The 21,504-nt window shown below is 41.7% G+C and overlaps 1 protein-coding gene across 3 annotated transcripts in view; it reads right to left on the bottom strand.

Annotated features, from left to right (window-relative positions):
• Nucleotides 1–21,258, bottom strand: part of IGSF10 (immunoglobulin superfamily member 10) — a 32,716-nt gene extending 11,458 nt beyond the window's left edge. Inside the window, exons 1-6 of one of the 3 annotated variants that reach the window (XM_059688120.1) lie at nt 21,166–21,258; nt 20,521–20,735; nt 18,542–18,661; nt 17,569–17,763; nt 15,385–15,514; nt 6,242–6,632 (exon numbers count right to left, since the gene is read on the bottom strand). In XM_059688120.1, the coding sequence (XP_059544103.1) occupies nt 6,242–6,632; nt 15,385–15,514; nt 17,569–17,763; nt 18,542–18,591 (766 nt within the window). In that variant the 5' untranslated portion in view covers nt 18,592–18,661; nt 20,521–20,735; nt 21,166–21,258. Of the gene's footprint in view, nt 1–6,241; nt 6,633–15,384; nt 15,515–17,568; nt 17,764–17,898; nt 18,021–18,541; nt 18,662–20,520; nt 20,764–21,165 lie in introns of those variants that run through there. The other 2 variants (XM_059688121.1, XM_059688119.1) reach the window with 2 other exon arrangements.
• Nucleotides 21,259–21,504: the final 246 nt, after the last annotated feature.

The following is a 21,504-nucleotide window of genomic DNA, read 5'->3' as shown; positions in this document are numbered from 1 at the left end:
TTCAACAATAAAGATAATTTAAAAAAAAAGAATGTTGCCCTAACCGGTTTGGCTCAGTGGGTAGAGCGTCGGCCTATGGATTGAAAAGTCCTAGGTTCGATTCCAGTCAAGGGCATGTACCTTGGTTGCGGGCACATCCCCAGTGGAGGTGTGCAGGAGGCAGCTGATCAATGTTTCTTTCTCATCCATGTTTCTAACTCTCTATCCCTCTCCCTTCCTCTTTGTAAAAAATAAGTAAAATATATTTTAAAAAATAAAAAGACCTGCCTTTCACAATTTTCTAAAAAAAAAAAAAAAATTAAAATAGAATGCAGAGAAACAGATGATGCAGGAGATAATGAATCAGGTAGAACCAATCAGTAGGAGGCAAGGATTTGGTCGAGCATGAAGTGTGACTGAGTGGAAGAGTGAAGGAAGACACAGTATGAGCATGAGTCTATTGGAGAAGGATCAGGTCTAATGAGGGAGAATATTGTACTCAAGCAATGGGGCAGTCCTTCAAAGATCTGACATTTTGGTGAAATCCAAAGCATGAAAGTCTTACAGTGCTAGGAACAGCCCAAGCCTTTACAAATCATAGAAGCCCCTCTTTCAGGTATCCCATATCACATGCCTGGTCACTGATACTTGGTAAGAGTACAGAGTTTTACTTTACACATATGCGGCTGGGGACTTCCATGCTGTTCCGTGCAGTAGCTCCCATCTCATGCACAAGACACAACATTTATAACTAGACTTCTAGAAAATCTCACTTACTGGAGTGGCTGGACAGGGTCCCATCACCTTCCACTTATGCACAAGTCCTCTCAAAGGCTTAAGAAGACCCTTGGACCTTGGACTCAATATGTACTTTAGTGTGACAAGTAATGCCACGTAGAGATCTAGCTGCTCAGCTTTCTTCAGCACGTTTTAGAGCCTAAGCCTATGCAGAATAGGTAGCTGGCAAGCCTGGAAACCTTAGAGCCTGCAAGAGGGGCTCTTCTCACTCCCCCACTTACCAACCAGTTGTATGTGACGGGGGGCTCAGACCCTGCAATAGCAGAGGACATGGCAGACTCTGGCTTAATTAAAACCTGTCACAGAATTCGGTGCACATCTTGCTCTGCTTATTATTGCTAGCACCTGGACCAGAGTTAGCAGGCCCTGGCCATCAGGTATTTTGCCTCAGATGCAAATCTGATTATTCCCTCTATCACTCTAGGTTCCAATCACACAGACATGCTTTCCATTCCCCATCTCTGCCACGTCCCATCAGGATCTGGCATGTGATGTTGCTTCCACCTCCCATACACATGGTATCTGACACCCCTCTCTAACCCTAACTACTTACATCCTTTAGGGCCCAGCCAAACAACACTTCTTCCAGATGGGCTCCCTGCTTTATGTTCTGGTATTTCCCACTTCTTTTATCCTACCCCTCCTCACCGGCTATTACAACAGCTTGTCTAGTTGTGTGCCTTCCCACAAGACTGTGAGCTCCATGCTTGTTCATCTATGTGTCCCAGGCCTGGCCAATTGATGCTCAGTAAAGATTTTAGGAAGGCAGGGAGGCAGGCCTAATTCTAAGACCATGTTTTTAATAAACTGAGATAAAGTCTTTTGACTGAAGGTGTTTTTCAGTGGCAGCTGAACAGCAGGCAGTGCTGATAGAGCTACCAGTGCCTGCACACATACAAGTACTGTCATTTCTATTGCAGTGTTTTTATTGAGCCACATGTGCTATTGGGACTACATATATTAAATTTTCGACCTAAAATGTTTTTATTAAGGTTACACTATGTTTTGGCATTAAAACAAGAAGTCATTATGAATGTAAAAAAGTATGGAAGCAGAGCAAACAGCAGGACACAAATTTAATATTTCTAAAACACATTTTTATCAGAGGAATGGCCACAGGTCTGTATTTTATAGAACAGCAACCCCAGGAGCTGTCTGGAACCTAAAAATGGAAGAATACGAATAGCTGATGCTGTACATTGGGCTACCAACATGCATGCAAAAGAACACCAAGGGAGGCACCTGGAGGCACGAGAAACTGGCAAATCTCGCGGAACAGATGAAAAACATTTCAGCCGAAACCGGTTTGGCTCAGTGGATAGAGCGTCAGCCTGCAGACTGAAAGGTCCCAGGTTCGATTCCGGTCAAGGGCATGTACCTTGGTTGCGGGCACATCCCCAGTAGGGGGTGTGCAAGAGGCAGCTGATCAATGTTTCTCTCTCATCGATGTTTCTAACTCTCTATCCCTCTCCCTTCCTCTCTCTAAAAAATCAATAAAATATATTAAAAAAAAAAAGAAAAACATTTCAAAGCAGAAGTTGATGTGACTGATTCACGAGGGTTGTAAGACTATCATCAATTAGACATGACTGAAAGACGTTAGCCCTCATGGGTTTATCTAACTATTACTTTACACAATATATATACTAGACATATACACATACACACACAAAGAGTTTTGAGGCATCTTAAGATCATTGATGAGTAGTGGACATTTGTAAACATCATCAAAATGTCTTCTTAATTGATAAAAGCTTAGTTTAGCAAAAATTGAGGACCTACTATGTCCTCGGCACATTCTAGGGCAGGGGTGGGCAAACTTTTTGACTCGAGGGCCACAGTGGGTTCTTAAACTGGGAGGGCCAGAACAAAAGCATGGATGGAGTGTTTGTGTGAACTAATATAAATTCAAAGTAAACATCATTACATAAAAGGGTCCGGTCTTTTTTTTTTTCAATAGTTTTATTCATTTCAAACGGGCAGGATCTGGCCGCGGGCGTAGTTTGCCCACGGCTGTTCTAGGGGCTCAGGATAGATAAATTAGACTAAGAAAAGGCAACAGACATCTAGTACTAATAAACATAATAAAATGTGTCCATTCAAGAACAGAAGTGGACAAAGTGGTGACATGAATATTCTACAGGAATGCGAGGTATGGAGGAATAGCCAGGCTTCCCAGAAAAGGTGAGAGGTGAGCAGAGTTTGCTGGCTGGGAGTCCATCAGGCAGAAAAGGAAGGAAAGTGCTCCAGGCAGGAAAGCTGCAGGTATGAGGTGGTAAAACAGGTTGGGTGTGTCTGCGATGGGAGGGTGGCTGAGAGTTGGAAAGGAAGGAACTGAGGCTGAAATTGGGCAAGGAGCACCCTGGGAAGACCTGGCGTGCCCAGCTACACACTAGGGCTACAGAGGCTCAGGCTGTTCTCTAGGCCAGGGTCAGCAAACTTCTTGTGTAAGGGCAAGATGGTAAAGATTTTAGATTTTGTGGACCATAGTTCTCTGACTCAACGACTCAACTATACCACTGTGGCACCAAAGCAGCCATAGATGACATGTAAGACTGAGGCATCACTGAGTTCCAATAAAACTTCTTACAAAAGTTTGTTGAGGGCTGGATTTGGCACGTGGGCTGTAGTGGGCCAATTCCTGGACTCTAGTACACAGAATAACTGATTTCTACAGTAGTATATTCTACCACTGAAATGTAAACTGCTAACAAAATATATACTACTTGACTTTATTACCAGAGCATGTAATTAGCAAAATGGCAAGGAGGTCTGACACCTTGTAGGACCTGAGCACAGACTCATTTTCTGCCTGGGTACTTAGCTCTCTCCCTGTGGGTGTCATCTTTCTTTCCTCTTTTCACTGCTGCATTTCTCACATAAGTTTTCTCTATTTGCTCACCATCCTCCCCTTATAGCCCAGCCAACAACCACATGAAATCCCGTCTTTCTTTCTAATTCCTCATCTCCCTTTATCTCTCCATGGTATCTAAAAGTATTGAGAAGCCCCCACTCAATTCCTACTGCCTTTCAAACGTCTGTGAAGCTATACCCAGGTGTGGTCACTCACAGTGCGACCCGTCACTCCCCAGATGTGAACCACCCGGCATGTCCTAGATGGGTTCCTGTTTCTGCCCACTCTGGTCCACCCTGTCTACTGCTCACACTCAGATTGCTGATCCCTGAAATAAGTTTCAGTAGGAAACTGTTCAAAATCCTTCACTGTAAAATCTTCCTTTTTTTTTTTTTAAAGTATAAACATTTTAGCCTAGGATTCAGCACTCCCCCCAATTGGTTTCAAAACACCTTGCATCTACACTGACCCTATGCCAGAAAAACTGGGCCATTCATTGCCCTCCTCATGAAACTTATTATCTGCCTTTATGTATAAAGCAGTGTCTTCATCCCAAATACATTTTAGAAAAAGATCTGAACTTCAGGCTTCTGCTTTTTGAGTTTAGCTGTGTGACCTGGGTGGTAAAGAAAATAATGATAACACACTTATTGCGTGCTTATTTCACATCATACATTGTGCTAAGCAGTTTGTGTGCTACTTTAACTATTCTTTCCAGTTATTATTATTATTCCTATAGTGCAGCTGAGAAAATTGAGGTATAAAGGTCTAAATGTCAAGCCAAAGATACCTAACTTTTCTATGCCTCAGTTTCTTCATCGATAAATTGAGGATTATTGTGAGCGTTGAATAGAAAGCAACTAGCACAATGCCAGCACAAACTGAACGCGTTGCCTCCCTGCTTCTTCCTCTCTTAGTTGTTCTTTTCCTGTCAATGTATCTTTCATGCCCTGGCCCAATTTCTCTCCTTTTTAATCAGGGCAGAATAATTTTTACTAATTTTGAGCTTCTATAGAACAAAATCTTCAATATAACTGTTTGATGTTTTACATTCATAGCCTGATTATCTTTTTATATGTTTAGCATATTCACCTAGAAGAGTCTAAACCCCTGGAAAGAAAAGAGGGTGTTTATTGGCCTAATATACCTCACAAAGCTCAGTTAATTATTTTTTATTAACTTTTAAGTACTTATATTAACTGACTACATACATACATATATGACTGTATACATATACTTGTATGTGCCACGTATTTATATATTTCACAGCAGTAACTTTAAACATTTTCCTCTTTTCTCAAGCTTTCAACCTTGACCCCTTCCTACCACCTCCCTCAGGCACCCCTCCCACCACTTCATGAAGGAGGAAAAACTATCAGATATGATTCCTCCACCAGACCTAGGAACTCACCTACCTCTGTGTCTACCTAGTCCTCCTTTTTCCTCCTACCTCCTAAGGAAACACCTTCAGCTATGGTTGGACCTCTTGTCCCCTGTCTTCTCAGGGCATTTGCTCAGCTCGTGATCTGCTCCTTCTGCAATGTTGTCACCTTTCACCTTGGACATGCTCAAGTCCCTCTCCTGTTTGACTACATGTTTCCATCTGCCTGCCACCTTCCTCCTTCCCTTCAAGCCAAACCTCTCCAAAGAGTAGACTGCACCCTCACCCCTGACCTTCCCCACATGGCAACCCAGCTCTCATCATTCTTTCCAAAGTAAACAACCATCCCCCTTTGATGATGAAATCAAGGGGTTCCTTTCAGTCATTACCTTATGGACTTAAGAATGCAAGGTCCACGAAGGCAGGAACCTTAATCTGTCTTGTTCATTTCTGGATCCCTATATTCTCGGTGGCACACCAGTTTATGATAACTGCTTGCTGACTGAATGGATCTTTCGTTCTTCATGGTAAATTATCCTTTCCCCATCAAAGGACATTTCATAGCCTGATTGTTTTCTTTTCTGTAACCCCCTAGAAGTGTGGTTAGAGCAGAGACAGTGCCCTTGGTATTTCCATCACCTACTACAGTAGAGTAATACCTTAAATCAGGGGTCCTTAAACTATGGCCCACGGGCCACATGCAAATACAAATATTGTATTTGTTCCCGTTTTGTTTTTTTACTTCAAAATAAGATATGTGCAGTGTGCATAGGAATTTGTTCATAGTTTTTTTTTTTTAAACTATAGTCTGGCCCTCCAACGGTCTGAGGGACAGTGAATTGGCCCCCTGTTTAAAAAGTTTGAGGACCCCTGCCTTAAATAGAGTTGGAACCTTAAATAGAGTTCCAAGAATTATGTATTGACTGAATGACTGGAAAGACGATAAGAAGAGGAAGGGTTTTCATGGCTATGGTATAGGGAAGAATAACACACACACATTTATTATTTCCCCATTTACCAAAAGCCAGGGGTAGTGATTGGATCGTCAACCTTTGAAACAATGAGCAATTAATTCATGAAAGAATTAAGAGAATTTGTTATTACTGAATTATTATTTAGGCTTTGTTTTTTCACATCTAAATTACCTTGGTCTCTTCACTTACTGGTAAAGCACCTCCAGCCAGGTTACTTCTATTGCATTAGGACAAAGACATAAATGGCATAGATACCTGGCTTCTCCTGTATCCAGTCAGACAACCATTTTAAATGACAGTCACAGGTCCAGGGATTCCCATGAAGATAGAGGCTTTCCAGATCAGGCATATAGGAGGCCATGTCTTGAGGGAGGGAGCTCAGAAAGTTATCAGACAAGTATAGGTACTTAATAAAAGATGTTTTAAATATCTGGAGGTAGCGCAAAGAGACAAATGTGTCTGGATGGAGCTTAGTGAGCCTATTTCCTTCCAGGTGCACCAGTCGGAGAAAGGTGAGTCCATAAAAAACCTCTGGGTTTATGAACTCAATATTGTTGTGGTCCATATGCAAACGTGTTAAGCTCCTGAGGCCATAAAAAGTATCCTTCTGAAGCTTTCGGACTTTGTTATAGCTCATTTTTAAGACCTAAGAATAAAAAGAACATTTACTTTGTCAAAGGAATGATCACAAAGGGAAAAGCATATCAATAAAACATATGCTGAGATTAATATAATGCAGTGGGTGTACCTTGTTTGAGTCTTAATTCAAGCAAATTAATTACAAATTAAAAAATGAGACCATCAGATAAATTGAACACACAAACATTTATTATACTAAGCAATTGTTATTAAAATTTTAAGAAACCAGAAACACCAATTAGAAAGAATATATGCACCTCAGTGTTCATAGCAGCACAATTTATAATAACTACAATTTGGAAACAGCCCAAGTACCCATCAGCAGATGAGTGGATTAAAAAGCTGTGGTACATTTACACAATGGAATACTACACAGCTGTAAAAAAGAAAGAACTCTTACCATTTGCAACAGTATGGATGGACCTGGAGTGTATTATGCTAATTGAAATAAACCAGTCAGAGAAAGGCAAGTATCACAAGATCTCACTCATATGTGGAATCTAATGAACAAAATAAACCAATGAACAACATAGATCCAGAGACATAGAAGCATGGAAAAGACTCATGAATTTCAAAAAAAATGCAGGGGTTGGGGAATGGGTGGGGAGTGATTGACCAGGGAATTTATATGCATACTAGAAGCCTGGTGCATGAATTTGTGCATGGGTAGGGTCCCTCTGGGTGGCCTGCAGGGATCAGGCCGAAACCCACAGTCCAATGCCGCCTACAGCTCCTACCTGCCACTTCCGCTCATCCTGGCCCCACTGTGCCTGCTGTGGGCTCATGCCCAATTAGTCCTGATTGGGAGAGGCTCACGCTAGCAAACAGCGCTTGCCAGCCATGAGCCCTGCATCTGGTGCCCTCCCAAGGGGAGTGGCCTGCGGGATTGGGCTGAAAATGGCTCTCCAACATCCCTGGGGAGTCCTGGATTGTGAGAGGGTGCAGGCCAGGCTGTGGGACCCCACCGGTGCATGATCAGGCCGGGGAGGGACCTTGGGAGGACTCCAGGGTGTGTCTGGCCCATCTTACTCAGTTCCCATTGGCCAGAACCCAGCAGCAAGCTAACCTACCAGTTAGAGCATCTGCAGCATAGTGAGCTGTTGAGCAGACTTAGCATATCATTAGCATATTATACTTTGATTGGTTGTTCGGTTGTTCTGCCATTCAGTCTATTTGAATGTTACCCTTTTATTATATAGGATATGTCTAGCCCATGGACACAGACAATGGAGTGGTGAAGGCCTGAGAGAGGGGAAATGGAGAAGGTCAATGGGGGGAAAAAAACACAAGAAACAAAGGGACATCTGTAATATTATCAATAATAAAGATAAAAAACATAATAAAACAGATATAATAATAATATTGTGGTTATTTTTAAAAGATTCCTTAAGCTTGGGATATGTATTGAAGTATTTACAGATGAAACCTTGTGATATCATGGATTTTGTACAAACAATGCAATGAAATGGAAAAGACGTGAGTGAAGGTACAGGGAAAACCATCTGATATGATGATAACTATTGAAACTTGGTGATGCTACACTGGGGTTCATTTTCTTATGCTACTTTTGCATATAATTGAAAACTTCCATGCTAAGATTTTTAAAAGTAGCTTGATATTTCATGTAAATTTAAGATTTCTTAAACCTGAATTTTTCATAAATATGTTGATTTTATTAATTTATTTCTCACATTTATAATGGTTTTCTTTTTAATTGGTTTTTATTTTTAGTATTATTATTTTTTATTATTGACTCTATTACAGATGTCCCCCATTTCCCCTCCCTTCACCCACTTTTGCCTCCCTCCATTCTGTCCCCATTACTCTCAGGCCTTTGTGTCCATGAACTAAGCATATATGCATATATATTCTTTGAAAGATCTCTTCCTATAAAGGTGTTATTGATACATGATTCACATGCCATAAAATTCACCTTTCTAAACAACTCAGTGGCTTTTAGTATAATCACAGAGTTGTAGAAACATCTCCACCATCTAATTTTAGAAAATTTTCATCAGCCCAAAGTAAAAACTGATACTCATTAGAAGTTCTTTTGTGCATCCTCCTTGCCATAGTAAACCACTAATTTACTTTGTTTCTATGGATTTGCTTGGTGTCAACATTTAAAATAAATGGTTTCAAAAGAATTGGAAAGAGAACAACAAGAAAAACCTAGAGTAAGTAGAAGGAAGGAAATAATAAAGATTAGGGCAGAAATAACTGACTTGGAGATATAAAAAAACAAACACACAATACAAAAGATCAATGAAACCAAGAGCTTGTTCTTTGAAAAGATAAATAAGGCTGATGAACCTTTAGCCAGATCCATCAAGAAACAAAGAAAGAGGACCCAAATAATTAAAATCAGAAACAAAAGTGGTGAAGTAACAACTGAACCACAACAATACAAAGGATTATAATAAAGTACTATGAACAACTATATGCCAACAAGCTGGGCAACCTGGATGAAATGGAAAAATTCCTAGAAAAATAGGATCTCCCAAAACTGAATCAGGAAGAATCTGAAAACACAAATAGGCCACTAACAATTGAGGAAATTAAAGCAGTAATAAAAAAGCTCCCAGCAAACAAAAACCCTGGTTCAGATGGCCTCACAGGGGAGTTTTACCAAACAGTCGAAGAAGAACTAGCACCTATGCTCGTTAAATTATTTTTAAAAAATCCAAGAGGAAAGAACATTTCCAATCTCTTTTTATGAGGCCAACATTATCCTAATTCCAAAACCATATAAAAACACTACAAAGAAAGAGAACTACAAGCTAATATCCCTGATGAACATAGGTGCAAAAATCCTCAACAAAATATTAGCAAATCAGATCCAGCATTACATTAGAAAGATCATAAACCATGATCAAGTAGAATTTATTCCAGGGATGCAAGGTTGGTACAATATTCACAAATCAATAAACATGATATATCACATAAACAAATTGAAAGACAAAATTACATGGTCATATCAATAAGCCAAGAAAAAGCATCCAACAAAATCCAATCCCATTTTTTGATAAAAACTCTCAACAAAGAATGAATAGAGGTTTCATAACTCAACATAATAAATGCCATATATGACAGGCAACATTATATTCAATGGGCAAAAACTAAAACTATTTCTCCTAAGAACAGGAACAAGACAGGGATGTCTGCCTTCACCACTCTTATTCAACACTAGAGGCCTGGTGCATGAAATTTGTGCACTGTCAGGGTGGGAGAAGCCCTCAGTCCAGCCTGTGCCCTCGCGCAGTCCAGGATCCCTCATTCCTTATCGCTGGCCTGCTCACTGCTCCTTATCACTCGGCTCATTGCTCCTTAGTGCTGCCGCAGAGGCGGGAGAGGCTTCCACCACCACCGCTGTGCTCGCCAGCCATGAGCCCAGCTTCTGGCTGAGCGATGCTCCCCCTGTGGGAGCGCACTGACCACCAGGAGGCAGCTCCTGCATTGAGTGTCTTCCCTCTGGTGGTCAGTGCGCATCATAGTGACCAGTAATTCTGGTCGTTCTGCCATAACGGTCGCTTAGGCTTTTATTATACAAATAGTAATGGAAGTGCTAGCCAAAGCAATCAGACAAGAAGAAAACATAAAAGCATCCAAATTGGAAAGGAGGGAGTAAAACTCTCATTATTCGCAGATGACATAGAAAGCCCTAAAGATTCCACCAAAACACTATTAGATTTACTAAAGGAGTTTGGCAATGTAGCAGGATACAAATTAACACAGAGAAATCTATGGAATTTTTATACACCAATAATGAATTCTCAGAAAGAGAAACCCAACAAATAATCCCATTTACCATAGCAACAAAAAAATTAACATACCTAGGAATAAACTTAACCAAGGAGGTAAAAGACTTATACTTGGAAAACTACAAACATTGAATAGAGAGCTAGAGGAAGATATAAATAAGTGGAAAAATATTCTGTGTTCATGGATTGGTAGAATCAACCTCATCACTATGTCTGAACTACCCAAAGCAATCTACAGATTTAATGCAACCCCTATTAAAATACCAACAGCATATTTCACAGACAAATACTCCAAAAATATATATGGAACCAAAATATACCCCAATAGCCAAAGCAATCTTGAGAAACAGAACAATGTGGAGGAATCATAATACCAGATATTAAGTTATACAGTGGGGCCTTGACTTACAAGTTTAATTCATTCCGTGATGGAGCTCGTAACTCAAATTACTCGTATGTCAAATCAAAAAGTGAACGAGTGAGACACGTGATGCTGGGCTGATGTTGTGGCATTCACTGTGACGTTCACTGCACCAACTAGCAGTGGGGTGTCTGAAGCTGGCTCGTAATCCGAATTTTAGCTCGCAACTCAAAGCAAAAAATCGGCTGAGAGATGGCTCGTATCTCAAAAAACTCATTAGTCGGGACACTCATAAGTCAAGGCCCTATTGTACTACAAAGCCATTGTAATAAAAATAGCCTGGTACTGGCACAAGAACAAAATAGACCAATGAAATAGAACAGAGACCCCAGAAATCTACCTAAGCCATTATGCTCAATTAATATTTGACAAAAGAGGCATGAACATAGAATGGAATCAAGATTGTCTCTTAAATAAATGGTATGGGAAAATTGGACAGATACATGCAAAAAAAATGAAACTAGACCACCAACTTACACCATACACTAGAATAAACTCAAAATGGATAAAAGACTTAAATGTAAGATGTGAACCCATAAAAAACCTAGAAGAAACCATAGGCAGCAAAATCTCTGGTAGCAATATGTTTACCAATACATCTCCTAGTGCAAAGAAAATGAAGGAGAAAATAAACAAATAGGACTACATCAAAATAAAAAGCTTCTGTACAGCAAAAGAAAACATGAACAAAATGAAAAGGGGGCCCACTATATAGGAGAACATATTTGGCAATGATACATCTGATACAGGGTTAATATCCAAAATATATAAGGAACTCATACAACTTAACAAAAAGATGACAAACAATCCAATTAAAAAAGGGGCAAAAGATCTAAATAGATACTTCTCCAAAGTGGACATACAGATGGCCAAGAGACATATGAAAAATGCTCAAAGTCACTGATCATCAGAGAGATGCAAGTTAAAATGACGAGGTATCACCTCACACTTGTTAGAATGGCCACCATCAACAAATTAGAAATGACAAGTGCTGGTGAGGTTGTGGAGAAAAGGGAACTCTAGTACACTGCTGGTGAGAATGCAGACTGGTGTAGCCATTATGGAAAACAGTATGGAGTTTCCTCAAAAAATTAAATATGGAACTGCCATTTGACTTAGTGAGCCCACTTCTGGGAATATATCCTAAGAAAGAATGTATATACCCCTATGTTCATAGCAGTTCAATTTATATTAGCTAAGATCTGGAAATAGCCCACATGCCCATCAGTAGATGAGTGGATACAAAGGCTGTGGCACTTTTATGCAGCATGGAATACTATCCTATGTAATCAAAGGGTAATATGCAAATGGACCCTAATGGCAGAATGACCGGGAACGACTGGTCGCTATGCTGCGCACTGACCACCAGGGGGTAGATGCTCAACGCAGGAGGTGCCCCCTGGTGGTCAGTGCACTTCCTCTCCTGCCTCTGCGGCAGCACTAAGGATGTCCGACTAACAGCTTAGGCCAGCCGTGGGCAAACTACAGCCCGCGGGCCGGATCCGGCCCATTTGAAATGAATAAAACTATTGAAATAAAAGACCGTACCCTTTTATGTAATGATGTTTACTTTGAATTTATATTAGTTCACACAAATACTCCATCCATGCTTTTGTTCTGGCCCTCCGGTCCAGTTTAAGAACCCATTGTGGCCCTCGAGCCAAAAAGTTTGCCCACCCCTGGCTTAGGCCCACTCCCCACCAATGGCTCTCGGGCTGCCAGAGGGAAGTCTGACTGCCAGCTTAGGCCTGATCCCTCAGGGAACAGGCCTAGGCTGGCAGGTGGACATCCTCTGAGGGCTCCAAGACTGCGAGAGGGCACAGGCCGGGCTGAGGGTCCCCCCTGAGTGCACGAATTTCCGTGCACAAGGCCTCTAGTGCAGCAATAAAAAATAAGGATCTCTTACCCTTTTAGACAGCATGGAGGGCCTGGAGAGTATCATGCTAAGTGAAATAAGCCAGTCAGAGAAAGACAAGTATCACTCATAAGTGGAATATAATGAACAAAATAAACTGGTGAACAAAATAGACCTAGAGACATAGATGAGTGGAGCAGACTGTATAATCTCAGAGGGAAGGTGATGGAGAGTGTGTGGGTAGAAAGAGACCAACCAAAGAACTTGTATGTATATATACATAAATCATGGACACAGACAATAGGGGGGTAAAGACCTAGTGTAGGGGGTGGGGACAGGCTATAAGGGATGAATGGGAGAAAAAAAGGGGGCACATGTAATACTTTCAACAATAAAAAGAATAATAATAAAGAAAAAATAATATAAAATAAATGGGATCAAGAACATGTGGTCTTCTGTGTCTAGCTTTTATTTTTAATTTGCCTGATATTTTTAAGACCCATCCATGTTTACCATGCATCAGCCTCTCATTTCTTTTTATTGCTGAATAGTATTTCATTATATACATGTAACATATTTTGTTTATCCATCTATCAGCTTATAAACATTTGGGGAATATTATATTTTTTTGGTTATTATGAGTAAATTGATTTTAATTTATTTTGAATTAAATAGTTTTTGAATAAGTCAATTGTGTGTGGATATTCTTTAACTTCTTCTTCAATTATTAAGCATATTTTCTATACAAAAAAAAGACAAAGAAATGCTAGTAAAAACAATGGTTTCTCATAATTTTTCCTGATTGGACACAATCTGTCATTTTTGTTGAGAGTACTTTTCTGGAATACCAAGTTCCCTGATAAGCAAAGACAAACTAAATTGGGAGTACAAGCTCAATCTCAATGGTCCTCAATATTTTGTTCAAGGGCTGGTGGCAAATATATATGTGTGGAGAAATTAATAAAGAATATGTATGCCATCTAGTCCTCTGAACACATATATTCCAAATAAAGCCTGAGTAAGTCAAATCAACAGAATCCCATACCTGGATTGACTTCTAAGGCTTTCCCTAGCTCTAGTGTAATGTCAAAGGCTCTATGCAGATGGCATTTTATTTTTTACTAGAGGCCTGGTGCACAAAATTTGTGCACCGGTGAGGTCCCTAGGCCTGGCTGGCGATCAGGGCCGACTGGGGCCAGGTTGATCAGGGTCGGGCTGGAGAGGAGATGATGGTCGCCGAGCCGGGTGTGGAAGAAACAGGCGCCAGAAGCTGATGCTGCCATCATCAGTGCCCTGCCACTGTGCTGTTCCCCGCCTCCCCTCCCTCCTTCCCTCACTGTTGTGCCACCACAACAACGACAGACAGGCAGTAGGCTGATCAGGGTCTGGCAGCCGGGGGGAGGGGTGGGGCACGGGAGGTTGGCCACAGCCCTGAGGAGGGGGCCAGCCCTCAGCCCCCCCCGGAAAAGGGGCCGCAACCATTGCCACCCACTCCCTGTTGCCCGTCCCAGCTTAGGGACCAGCCCCAATCAGGTGACAGGGCCTGCAGGCCTGGGAGAGTGACCACAGGAGGTTGGCCAGCTGTGGGGAGGTTGGCCGTGGGAGTGCACTGACCACCAGGGGGCAGCTCCTGTGTTGAGTGTCTTCCCCCTGGCGGTCAGTGTGTGTCATAGCGACCAGTCGTTCTGATTATTCCAGTCATATATATATTAGTAGATAGATAAGGATGTTACTGACAACTTATTTTATTACACTGTATTTTATCAGAAGCATTGGGAGACAGATTTAAAGTCAAATGTGGTTGTGCTTCTTCTGAACAGTACTAATAGTTTTATTATCATTTATTAAAATTAATAGATGCCATGAATTGTGAACTTCTTGAAAGCTCAAGTCCTACTTAATGTAGACATGTTAATCTATAGGTCTGCCTTTCACTGCGCTCCCTCTGATCTTGTCCTCAGATTTGTTTTACCTTGTACTTCCTCACCTACTGGAGTGATCATTTTTACAATACTTAACACACATTCTTGGAAGTCTCCACAACTTTTTAAAGTTTTTTTTTTTAACAAGGTAGGGCATAAGTAAATAAAGTGAGACTAAAAAAGTATATTGCTGTATAGAAAGCCAACTTCTAAGATAGTAATTATATTTTGGAATCTGATTCAGTTCCAATATGAACATGACTAGAAGTAGCCTTTTAGGATTAAATTTTAAAGGATTAGTGCCCAGCTGGCATGGCTCAGTGTTTGAGTGTTGACCTATGATGCAGGAGGTCACAGTCAAATTCCTGGTCAGGGGCACATTCATGGTTGTGAGCTTGATCCTCAGTGTGGGGCATGCAGGAGGCAGCCAATCAATGATTTTTTTCTCATGATGGATGTTTCTATCTCTCTCTCTTTCTTCCACTCTGAAATATATATATATATATATATATATATATATATATATATATATATATATATATATATATTTAAAAAATTAGTAATCACTGGGTATTAATATATTTTCTACTAGCTTGCGGTATGAAAACTTGCATCAGAATTTCTGTATTATTCTAATTTCCACATACTGTTGCATTAAAAAAGAAAACAGTTCTTTGACATTCTCTCATGATGTCTACTTCTAATTTACAGAATGTTGGTTTTTTGGATGCTGTAGGAACAGGCAGTTTTTGGAGGAACATCTTACCTCTTTAACATTCCCCTTTCCCGCCAGGTCTCACCTGCAAGGCCTGCAAATCTGAGAAGGTCTTAGCCGGGATTGTGTGAATGCCATTGCTGTGCAGCATCAGTAATTCCAGCTTATTCAGGCCGGAAAAATCTATTTCTGTCAGTTTGACCAAGCTGTTGTACCTGAAATACAAATGGCATTCTAGGCATAAGCTAAGCTTGTCAACTCAAGTTCAAATGTCAAAGCAAGAGCCAACATATGCATACACGCGCGCGCGCGCGCGCGCGCGCGCGCACACACACACACACACACACATACCGATGCCTCTCTTGTTGCACCTGTGCTCTAAGAAGATAACCCAGTGCTTGAAATATTGAAATACATCAGATGCCACAGAAGGTCTACCTCCCACCAACCCTTGCAGTCTGTTACAATCACCTGATTCATATTCCCGGAACATGCCACATTCCTTCTCACTTCAAACCTCTAGGGGTATGCTGTTCCTTCAGGTTGGTCCCCACACCCCTTTGTGAACATTTTTAAGTCCCAGCCCATTCTTTTATCGCATGTTCCCCTCACTCTCCCAGGTGGAATTCATCATGATAAAGTAGTGACTAAGAAACCTGGGCTCTGAAGCCAAATGGTTTGGCTGTGATTATGTACTCAGGCACTTGGTAGTATTAGGAGTGTCCATGAATAAAATCAGTAACCTTTCTGTGCCTCAGTATGCTCATTTGTAAACTACAAATACTCCAAAGGGGTTAGGAAGATTAAATGAGCCCAGCCGGTGTGGCTCAGTGGTTGAGTATTGACCTATGAACTAGGAGGTCAGTTTCGATTCCCTGTCAGGGCATATGATAGGGTTATGGGCTCGATCTCCAGTGTGGGGCATGTAAGAGGTAGCTGACTAATTATTTTCTCATCATTGATGTATCTCTCTCTCCCTCTCCTTCTCTGAAATCAATAAAAACCTATTTTTTTAAAAAAAGAATGGCACTTTATAAACTTAAAAAAAAAGATTAAATGAATGACTACATGAAGAGTGCTTAGCTCAATGCCTGGGTATAGAAAGCATACAATTAATGGTAGCTATTATTATCAGTGATTGTTCCTAAGTTCGTTTGCTGTATTATGGTTCTTATCAAGTTGTACTAAATGTACATCTGTCTTCTCCCTTTAATTGTAGTTTCTAGCCCTGGCTGGTGGGGCTCAGTTGAACATGGTCCAACCAAAAGGTTGTTGATTTGAATCCTGGTCAGGGCACATGCCCAGGTTGTGGGCTTGATCCCTGGTAAGAGGCATGCAGGAGGCAGCCAATGGATGTTATGCTCTCACATTAATGTTTCTCTCTCTCTCTCTAAAAATCAGCAAACTATTAAAAATACACCCCCCCCAAAAAAAAAAATCTATGGCTTTTAGGAATTAATATATATTTTCTTCATTGAATCCCTGGTACCATCCATTGTGTTTGGCACACATTAAGTTCTCACTAATGTCAAATAAATTATATTAAGTTCAAGTACACATATGTTCATATAGTTGCTTATGAATTTTAAAATTATAGCCACCTTTTGGTAGATTTAATTAGGTATGCATTTTAAAAAGCAATTTTAAATAAGTCATCTTGTATGGAAAAAAACCCAAGGGCCTTCAAAAAGGACCTAACCTATGTTTCACACATATCTTTTATATATAGAAGGACACTCCTAGCTATCTTGTTATCTCTTACTGATATATCATCACCCTAGTTCTTTTTTTAAAATTTATCTTTACTGTTGAAAGTATTACAGTGTCCTTTTTTTTTTTTTTTTTTTACCCCACTGACCCCTCCACTGCACCCCAGGCCTTCACCACACTACTGTCTGTGTCCATGGGTCATGCATGTATGCATATAAATTCTTTGGTTAATCTCTCCCCACCCACCTCCACCTCCCTCTGAGATTCGTCAGGGCATAACCCTAATTCTTAACAAGAGCTATATTATTTTCCAGTACAAACGTAGCCAAAATGAAGCTTTTCTATAGCCACAGGCCTGGAGACCTACCAAGAGTCACTTCAGGTTCTAGAACTTTCTTGTAATAAAAGTTTATGAGTTAAATTTTCTTATTGGCCCAACAAACTTAGAATCCTCGTGCACTCATTTCAGAAGAGAAATATTATTACAATTGTGGTTCATTTCCCAAAGTCCTAAGTGTTCGGGAGACAATCCCTTCTTGAGACGAGGGCCCCCACGCACCCTAAATTGATACGTTCCACATTGGGCGGGATGCTGTCGGGGATGGCCGTCAGGTACCGAAATGTGCAATGCACCTCTGTGGGCACGTAGCAGGCACAGCGGCGAGGACAGGCGCTGCCCCCGGGTGTGGCCACCAGGCAGATCACGGAGAAGGAAACCAGCAAGCAGGCGATTCCTCCGCCTTTTACTTTCATTCTGAAAAACATCACAGCTCGAAGTTGTAACTATGGGCCCAGTACAACCACACACAGTGACTCTGGTACCCTCAGAGGCCTTCCTGAAGGGTCCTAAGTGGCCAGTTCTGTTTATAACTGTTATGGTGGAACTCACTCTGTCCAAAGCCACAGTGTGTGCTGGCCTCCCTTGGAACTTTGTGATCAAGTGGCATTTTACTGTTGTGAAAATTCCTTCGTAGCTTTTCACTTGTTCATAAAATGCAGCAACCCCTATTACTTAAGGATGCATTGAAAAGACAAAAATTTATACCATACTAAAGTATTGTGACAACTGAAGTACATAAGGCTTAGTTTCCTGTTTCTACATTAGCTTTTTGGACTAACTTTAACCCTTTGAGTGCCAACCAATATCCTAGGAACTATGCTAAAATTGCCAAGGCATTTTTGCTGATTTTACAGCAGTTTAGGAAAAAAATTATGAATCGCAAGTAAATGAAGTTACATATTCAAAAACTTAAGGAAACCTTTACTACATTGACATATTTAGCAATATCATCATCACTAATAAAAGTAGACTTAGAACTGGACGAAGCTTTGATAGCGCTCCCAGCACTTTTGGCACTCTAGGGGTTAAAATCTGGTCATAAAACTAATACATGTGTATGATAGAACATTTGGAAGCTGTAAAGAAGTAGAAAAAAATTAAAATTCTTGCCCTGCCTGGTTTGGCTCAGTAGATAGAACATAGGCCAGAGGAGTGAAGGGTCTTGGGTTCAATTCGGGTCAAGGACAGGTACCTTGGTTGCAGGCTGCATCTTCGGCCCCAGTTGGGGTGCATGTGGGACATAAACAATCAATGTGTCTCTCTCACATTGATGTTTCTCTCTCTGTGTCTCTCCTCCTCTCTTCCACTCTCTCTAAAAATTGCCGAAACCGGTTTGGCTCGGTGGATAGAGCGTCGGCCTGCGGACTGAAAGGTCCCAGGTTCGATTCCGGTCAAGGGCATGTACCTGGGTTGTGGGCACATCCCCAGTAGGAGATGTGCAGGAGGCAGCTGATGGATGTTTCTCTCTCATCTATGTTTCTAACTCTCTATCTCTCTCCCTTCCTCTCTGAAAAAAATCAATAAAATATATTTTAAAAAAATCAATGGAAAAATATCCTCTGGTAAGAATTAAAAAAAAAATTTAATTACTTATATTCCCACCACCCAAATATAATCATTAACATTTTGCTGGATACCCTCCAACCTTGTATATATATCATGTATATGTTCCCATGTATGTGTATCAAACTAAATTTTGTAACCCTTTTTATCTCTAAATGTATAATACAGGTTGGGGCAAAAGTAGGTTTACAGTGTGCATATGTGAAACACAGAGTTTACCCTTGCATTATCATTTATTATTGTACTAGAGGCCCAGTGCATGAAATTCATGTGGGGGAGGGTGGGAGGGCGGGGAGGGAGGGTGCCCCTCAGCCCAGCCTGCACCCTCTCACAATCCAGGACTGCTGGCTCACAACTGCTCGCCTGCCTGCCAGCCTGATCACCCCTAACCACTCCCCTGCCAGCCTGGTCAATGCCTAACTGATCCCCTGCCGGCCTGGTTGCCCCCAACTGCCCTTCCCTGCTGGCCCAGTCACCCCTAACTGCCCTCCCCTGCAGGCCTGGTCCCCCCCCAACTCCCCTCCCCTGTGGCCATCTTGTGGCAGCCACCTTGTGCCCACATGGGGGTGACCATCTTGTTCAGGGGTGTGACAGTCAATTTGTATATTACATCTTTATTATATAGGATTATTTTCTATATGAACAACTGTAAACCTACTTTTGCCCAATCTTGTATTGTGTTTTCATTTTATAAACCTCCCTCAAGAACATTTTTATGAGATGTAATAATCCACTGGAATGGTAAATAAATAAATCTATTTCTAATGTGTCCTTAAACCTTGCCAAAAAAGGCACGTTGCACATTGTCAAATAATGACCGTAAGCAATAGTGACTGGCTGGGCAGGTGTGAGCCTGGCCCGGGCATTGCATGGCCACCCTGCTCCCCAAAGGCATGATGCTGTCTGCTTTTGCTCTGCTTAGAACATCCCTCTGCTGTTTCCTGTTCCCGTCTCCTCCTCATGTGAGCCATGGGAGTGGGGGAGCATGACCAGGGAAGAAATATTAGTATGCTCAGCTTGTTGGAAAATGTTATCTGTAACCCACATGTGGGGCCAGCCCAGGAATCCAAACCTTATTTTCTCCTGAAATTCAAAACATACAGGGTTGCAATAAAATCTTTATAATGCTTTTCAAAGAAATGTGACCTTCACAATTTAAAATCTCAGAGTTCCTTAGAATAGAATTATTTCTTTTGGATTCTATCAGCAACTATCCTTTAGCCATAAACTATGCTAGAAACAACATGGATGTTACATTACTTTATCTTCCTATAGATTTAAAGATAATGGAATCAGTAGAATGAAGCCCAAATTAAAATTTAATATAGGACTAATCTCACCACCACTTTTGTCACTGGGACCATCTGGTTACAATACTTATAAACAACTGTGTCTGACAGGAGGCAAAATTTCCATCTTCTTTTCCTTAGATGAACACAGAAAGGAACAGCAGGAGGCAGGTAATTCTCTTGCTCAGCTAGAACACAGACGTGGGTGTGCCCACATATGAGCTATTTCAAAGAGAATCAAAATTCTAAGAGAACATGAGTTGTGGATCCACAAAGTTCAACCTGACGATGTAGGTAATGAAACTGAAGTGGACAATACCTGAGCTCTTCTTTTCTGGTCCTGAATCCTCTCCTGTCACAGGCGTTGACAGAAAATCTTCCCGGGAAATGGAGAATTATGTCCAAACCTGAGGGAGGTTTGCTCCCAAGTGAAGGAGTGGCTTCAACTTTCTGGCTGGCAGCTCAGGAGCAACGCTCTGGAGGGACCTGCAGGCACTCCCGCACTTCAGAGACTGCAGGCTTCCTTCGGGATAACTTGTCACAGAAACAAAAGGCAGGGGAAGTGGTTTTTAAATGTCCTTGCTCCTCCCTCAGCAGTGTGCTTTAATTCTCCTTGCAGCTGTCACTTAAATGTAACTAATCCTATCGCTCCATTTTACCCCCAGGTCCCAGGAGTTTCTCCTTAATTCATCTTTTTTGGACAAACCTGTCATCTGTGAAGCAATAAGGATCTCCACCTACTGATGAATCTGCTCAGAGTGTGCCTTTTGCCCGGCATCAGTCATTTGAAAAAGTGACTTTGCCCACTTTTCTTTAATCCTCCTCCCTCTTCAGTGCTCCCTCCCATCCCCACCGACCCTCACTTCCTCACCCCGCGGGGCAGCACGACTCCACACGTTCCCATGCGGAGACCCTCGCAGCCTGTCTGTCCCCCTTCCCGGGAAAGGAGTGGCTGAGCGCTCACCTCTGCACAGGGCACCCCATGGGCGGGCACTGTCCGCAGTGTCTGCCGCTCAGCCGCCTGGGTCGCAGGGACTTCCCAAACGAGGGAAGAGGCGGGGCTGGAGGGGGGTGACGTTGACTGGTGTGTCGGGACTCCGCCAGGGCTCCTTGGCACAGGGATGAATAATAAGCCATGACTATTTCTGAGAGCGCGGTTCGTGCTTGCCTCTGTCCATCTCCCTCTCATGTTCAATTCCCGGGATTTCTCAGGCTTCCCGGCCGGTGGCAGGGCGTCTCAGTGGGGGCGCGGCCATACCCACCTTGTTTTCCTCCACCTGTTGACAGAGGGGTCTTTTGGATT

This window comes from Myotis daubentonii, chromosome 3, assembly GCF_963259705.1.
Source record: "Myotis daubentonii chromosome 3, mMyoDau2.1, whole genome shotgun sequence".
Lineage (NCBI taxonomy): Eukaryota > Metazoa > Chordata > Mammalia > Chiroptera > Vespertilionidae > Myotis > Myotis daubentonii.
Note: the sequence above shows the minus strand (reverse complement) of the source record. Positions and strands in the feature narration are given on the sequence as shown.